Source organism: Cherax quadricarinatus, chromosome 5 (genome assembly GCF_038502225.1).
Source record: "Cherax quadricarinatus isolate ZL_2023a chromosome 5, ASM3850222v1, whole genome shotgun sequence".
Lineage (NCBI taxonomy): Eukaryota > Metazoa > Arthropoda > Malacostraca > Decapoda > Parastacidae > Cherax > Cherax quadricarinatus.
Genome location: NC_091296.1, coordinates 44347600 through 44353599, shown reverse-complemented (window position 1 = coordinate 44353599; position 6000 = coordinate 44347600). Strand labels below are relative to the sequence as shown.

General features: G+C 39.7%; 1 protein-coding gene across 4 annotated transcripts in view; it reads right to left on the bottom strand.

Moving 5' to 3' along the window:
* Positions 1–3623: 3623 nt before the first annotated feature.
* LOC128685135 (myosin heavy chain, striated muscle) overlaps positions 3624–6000 on the bottom strand; it is a 102260-nt gene continuing 99883 nt past the window's right edge. For 3 of the 4 annotated variants that reach the window (XM_053771671.2, XM_053771672.2, XM_070101738.1), the window contains exon 8: positions 3624–4988. In XM_053771671.2, the coding sequence (XP_053627646.2) occupies positions 4077–4988 (912 nt within the window). In that variant the 3' untranslated portion in view covers positions 3624–4076. The remainder of the gene's footprint in view (positions 4989–6000) is intronic. The other variant, XM_070101745.1, reaches the window with a different exon arrangement.

Here is a 6000-nt window from a genome sequence, read left to right as displayed (position 1 = left end):
GACTACAACAACTAAAGTGTTAATAATACTAATAATAATTTGAAAACATTAGAACTATATACAAAAGATGAGGTAATCAGTCCCTCAGCCTTGGAGTTGGTGTGAAGAGCACCATAGTCGTGAAGAATCTGGAGCACATGCAAGAAGGCTGGCGCTTATATACTGGTATCAGATGAAAAGGGGACGAATGGCAGACGGAGGCATTGTCACTGGTAGGTGGGATTCCCCAGTGGAAGTAGGTCATACCCAAGGCTGAGGGATTGATTACCTTATCTTTCGTACATAGTTCTACTGTCTTCAAATTATGTCTTAGAATTTGCATTTATAAAGCAACTGGTTGGCAAAACATGTACATGAAAGATACCCAGATGTTGCACATGTGTCTAATTTTCATCAACAATAATGCAATCAGAACTAAGCACTAAACCCCCAAGAATGATACAACACTGATCCAAGGTTGATAAGTGTTATACATGAATATAACCAATGTGCTAAGCAGCAGACACTGGGCCAAAGTAGTGTCCTCTCATGGTTGCTCACCTGGCCTTACTGAAACACATCCTACCCAGCAGAGAAAAGCAATTATAGACCAGCCAATTGATTCAGTGAGGCCAGTACTAAACCTCCCATCTGACCTCTAACCTACCATAGACTACAGCCTGCAGGTTGACTCAACTTCCAGGAAAGAGGACATTATTCAGTTAAGCCATTACATGTCATAGCTCCTCTGAGGGAGCCAAAGTCAACCCAGTAATGCCAATACAGCAAAGATCGTAATCCACCGCCGTGAAATGGACCTCCTATAGAGAATCAAAGCTATAAAATCAAATACACATACTAACTCATGAAATTAGGGCTGAGAATAGTTTAAAATACAAATTCCAAATTTGTTCCAAATCAAAACTTACAAATCGGTCAAAAATGCAAAGTTTATAAAAAATGGAGATGTCCCACAATGTAGTCCTCAATACAGAATCCTAAACTCACTCTATGTCATAAATTACCAACAATTCCTGGGGAAAACGGATAGAGCAAATTACTGAGGAATAGGAGTAAAGGCAATCAAGCCTGATCTGAGGGAGGACACTCCAATTACTTGGATGAAAAGCCTTTCACTACATGATAAGGAAGAATGCAGCTATGCTTGAAAGAGAATAGATGGTTTTTGCATATTAGGGATGGGTAGGATCAAGTGAGGTGTCGTACTGGGATTGAGGATGGAGCTTGAGGGTGAGAGAAGGGCTTGTTTGTGTTGCCGTCGACACCCCCCTTCCCTTCCCGCTGAGTTACCTCTTGAAGTAGACTGACTCCTCTCATTTTTCTTTGTTGATTCTATTTTTCTTGCTTTTTTTTTTGCTCTTCCTTCCTTTTCCTTTATGTTTTTGATGCACACTGTATCAAAGTTAAATTTTTTTTAATACTAGGTCTCGGTGTTTGCTTTTGAACAAAATTTACAATGGTCTTGTCTTCACTTTGCATATGAACTAGTGAGGAAAGCAGCAGATGGAGGTGTGAGTAAGGGAATCTGGGTGGCTCAGGGAGGAGGAACCTATAAGGGAGAGAGAGGCAGGAGTGTTTGAAGGAAAAGATACTCTGAAGGATTAAGATTATTATTATAATTAAAAAGAAGAGCTAAGCCACAAGGGCTATACAGCTGAAGGATTAAGAGAAGGCACAAACTACAGGTGTGATTAAGGAAGAATTTATGTGAAGGGGAAATATGCGAGCTAAGGAGGAAGGGGGTGGGGATTGAAGGAATGTGGTTGTTGTAGGGGTGTGGGAATTATTTTGTTCACAACAAAACACAAGTGGGCATAATGAAGAGGGGGTGGCTGTGCCTTTCAATACACACACTAGTGCAGTTTTCCTTCTAAGGTGGGTATGTTTTCCTAACAAAATTTTAACATCACTATATATTAATTTTTTTTTTTAACCTCGGGGTCACCCAACTGTGGTAGGGTGACCTGAAAAAGAAACATTATCACTGTCTTGCCAGAGGCATGCAGATACTACATTTCAGATGCCCCTCCAAATAGCAAATATCTCAAATCCCTTCTTTAGAGTGCAGGCATTGTACTTCCCACCTTCAGGACTTAAGTCTGGCTAACCAGTTTCCCTGAATCCCTTCACACTCCAACAGCTCATCAGGTCCCACAAACCATTTGCCTCCACTCCCATCTAACACACTCAAACATGCCTGCTGTATGTCCAAGCCCCTTGCACAAAATCCTCCTCTACTTCCCCCCTCCCTCCATCCTCTCCTAGGATGACTCTTATCCTACCTTCCCTCCTCTTCAAATTTATACACCCTCCTAATCATCCTATTTTGCTTCATCCTCTCCAAATCACCAAACCACCTCAACAACCACTCCTCAGCCCTCTGAATAATACTTTTAGTAATTCACCTCCTAATCTCTAAACTATCAATTCCTTGCACAATATTCACACCACACATTGCCCTCAGGCACATCTCCACTGCCTCCAATCTCCTCCTCGCTGCAACATTCTCAGCCCATGCTTCACACCCATTTAAGTGTGTTGGAACCACTATACTCTCACATACCCTTCTTTATCTCCAAAGATAATGATCTTCCACAGATGCCTCAATGCACTACCCACCTTTTACCTTTCATCAGTTCTATGGTTTACCTCATCTTTCACTTATCTGCCGACAAATCCACTCCCAATTATTATTATTATAATCAAGGGGGAAGCGCTAAACCCGTAGGATTATACAGCGCCTGTGGGGATGTGGAAGGTATTCAGGCTTAATTCTGGAAACTGGAGCACAGATCCAATTCCCTGAATCAAGAGCCCCTCACCAGCATCAAGGAGCCTTCCTTGAAGGGATCCACTCCCAAATATCTGAAACATTCACTTCTTCCATACTCCCTCCAACCGATCTGATATCCAATCTCTCATTAACTTGTTTGTTACCCTCATCACCTTGCTCTTATGCTCATTTTCACATCCTCCCAAATTCATCTACTGACCTTTAAAACTTCAGAATCTCCCAAAAGCACAGTGTCATCAGCAAAAAGCAACTGTTTCCAAGCATACATACAGAGCTGCTAAGTACAGATGAGAATCCCTTTTCTTATAATGCACAATTATTTATACAATTCTTGAATAAAACACTATAATTATTATATTCACAAGAAAGTTTCAAACACAAATTGCATAAAACAAAGTAAAAATAAGCTGGTTTTCCCAAGTCTAGTTACTTTCCTTTCACACTCACTTATTTAATGGTTTTTCTTCCTCTCATCTTCACTTTTTAAGTGGTTTACCCTTCTCAAAGTTATTTGTTTCCCCTTGCACCCTCACTTGTTCAGTGGTAATATCCTGTACTTAAAAGTTGAACAAGGGCCTCCCTCAACACAGTACAGAAGACTTCCTGCTTACATTGTAAACTACTTAAACCAAGTGGAGAACAATGCTAAGCCACTTATGCAATACAGATGGAATACAAGGCAAGTAGAGCCTCAAACTGGTCCTTATATACATAACACATTGCTGATTGTCATCTGCATTTAACCATTGTGCAATGATTAAGAACTTTCAAACAGACATCAGCAAATCAATAGGAATTTCCTGAAGTAGGTTTATTAAAAACCCATCAATATCAATTATAAAATACTTTATATCACTTTATCACACCATCTTAAGAATACTTGTTAAAAGCAGTAAAAATACAGATCTACTACAAATTAGTACAGCTCTGTATTTGCCTCCAGTGATAAAAACACAACTCTTACATAATAAAGCTAGTATTCTTAGAGTACTTCATTATTTGCCCAGTTTCTCATCACTCTGCACTCAATATACTTTCACTCAGCACTTGATAGTTTATCACAACTCATTATTCCTTCAGTGAACACCTGGATACAAAAAAGTAGTAAAAACAGTAATGAAGAAAAGACAGGTGCAGAAAAAGCTTTTACTATTAAAATTTTTTACTGTTTTCAGCTTTATCATGTCACAGACTTCATAAAGCTCTACAAGGAATGGAACATATCGCTATGAAAGTTTACTCCCCTCCTATGTATTTAATATACAGCACTGTTAAAAACATGTCATTTATTAAGATGCTTTTCAATTATCACAGTTGAAGCACTGGGTTTATAAAGAACTTTTTTCTTGTCAGCATTAATACCAGATAAGATAACATTACGAGCAAAATTTGAGGCTACTTGATTTCCCTTTGGAGGTTCATTAATCTCAGGTTTCTTTTTAGCACTGTCTTTAGCATGACCAAAAGAAGAATTTTGAATGGGTGTACAATATGGGCATTTATAAGGAGCAAAGCTGTGGGCTGATCTAATATATCCTGACCTGCAATGGCATGACTTGATGTTGTGGCTATCTTGAGAGGAAGAGTGTCCTTGTGTTGTGTGCTGTGGATCATAACTAGAAGAGAATGTAGGCTCAGGTCTAACCAGTCTTTCATCGTGCAGTTGTTGCAGAAAGGCTCGAGTTTCCTGCCGCAGGGAATAAGGGATAAAATCCGAGATAACTGGTTTTTTCTTTGGTACTGCTCCATGATCTGTCCGTTGGTCTCTCTGACTTCTTTCATTTCCAACTGATGAAAGACCTGGCCTATAGTGAAAAGATCTCTGATGACCTGACATGACTCTCTGGTGGGTATTTGGGTCAGGATGTGAAGATAAGAACTCACGATCATCACCTCTACCAAATGCTGAATAGGGCCTACTATGGTCAGTCTGTTTTAATGTTGCACGAGAATGATGCATCTGAATAAAATCTCCATCCATATCTTTGTCTTCACTTCTTGTTCTTTCTTCACCTTTTCTACTCTCTCTCACATCTTGAGACCTTCCAGCATTTTCTTTGTTAGCTGAGTTGAATACAGTTTCACCCTTCTCCTCAAGGCCTGTGTGTATGGAGGAGGAGCTAGATGACAACTGTGAGGACAAGCAACCTTCATCTATATTATCTTCAAGCCCAAGACGGCGGGTAGCTGCATCCTGGGAGCATTCAAATGTTATATTTTAGTTTTTCTCCAACATACTGAGTAATGGACATGGATGAAATTAAGTACAAGGATGCATATGTTTAATAAGTTCATAGTAAAAGCAGCAGCACAAACTAAATGTATCTGTAATTACTACACACAGCAAGCAGAAAATTAAGTAATAACTGCATTAACATAATAAAGCTAAATATCAGCATGCCAAAATATTGGATAAATTACAGTAGACCCCTGCCGTTTGGCAGCCATGACTTTCGTGAAATCCGACTTTCGACAAGTTTTTTCGCCAAAATTTAGTTTCACAGTCCATGATTGGCCTCGTGATTCGGCAACCGTCCAGTATGTGTCCACTGTCAGCACGCACACAAAGCCAGTCTCCTGCACCATTCACACTCGGTGTGCCATTTTTTACCCGAGAGTGGCCATCCCCCCGAGGGTTCATACGATACATTTCATAATAATCCATTGCTTTTTGTGCTTGCAACTGCTAAATAAGCAACCATGGGCCCAAACAAAGTTCCTAGTGCCAGCCCTTTGGTAAAGAAGGAAAGAACACAATAGAATTCAAGAAAAAACTCGTAGCAAAGTACCAAAGTGGAGGAGGAAGAGTGAGGGGTGAATGTGCCTTCTGCAGTGATTCAGTGATTCTATGATATGTACAATACTAAAGCAGCAGGTATCGATAAAGGCTATAGTGCCAGCCAGCAATAAAGTGTAGAATTAACAGTGTAGCAAGTAAGTAAAGTGAGTAAGCGATAGAAAAATGACACGAAGGTAACTCTCCAATGTTGTTGGAGGTGTAAAGGGCCAATGAACATATGCTACCCTGCTATCTTCCACCATCCTAAACCTCTGCCAGCATCTCCTCCATCAAACTAACTAATTAAACTAACATCTCCTCCAAGTGTAAATATTTCTTATTTATAAATTAAAATGTCAATATTTCTTTTTTATAAATTATGTATATTGTTTAAGTGTGAATAGTGGTGGTGGCTTCTGCTGCTGCC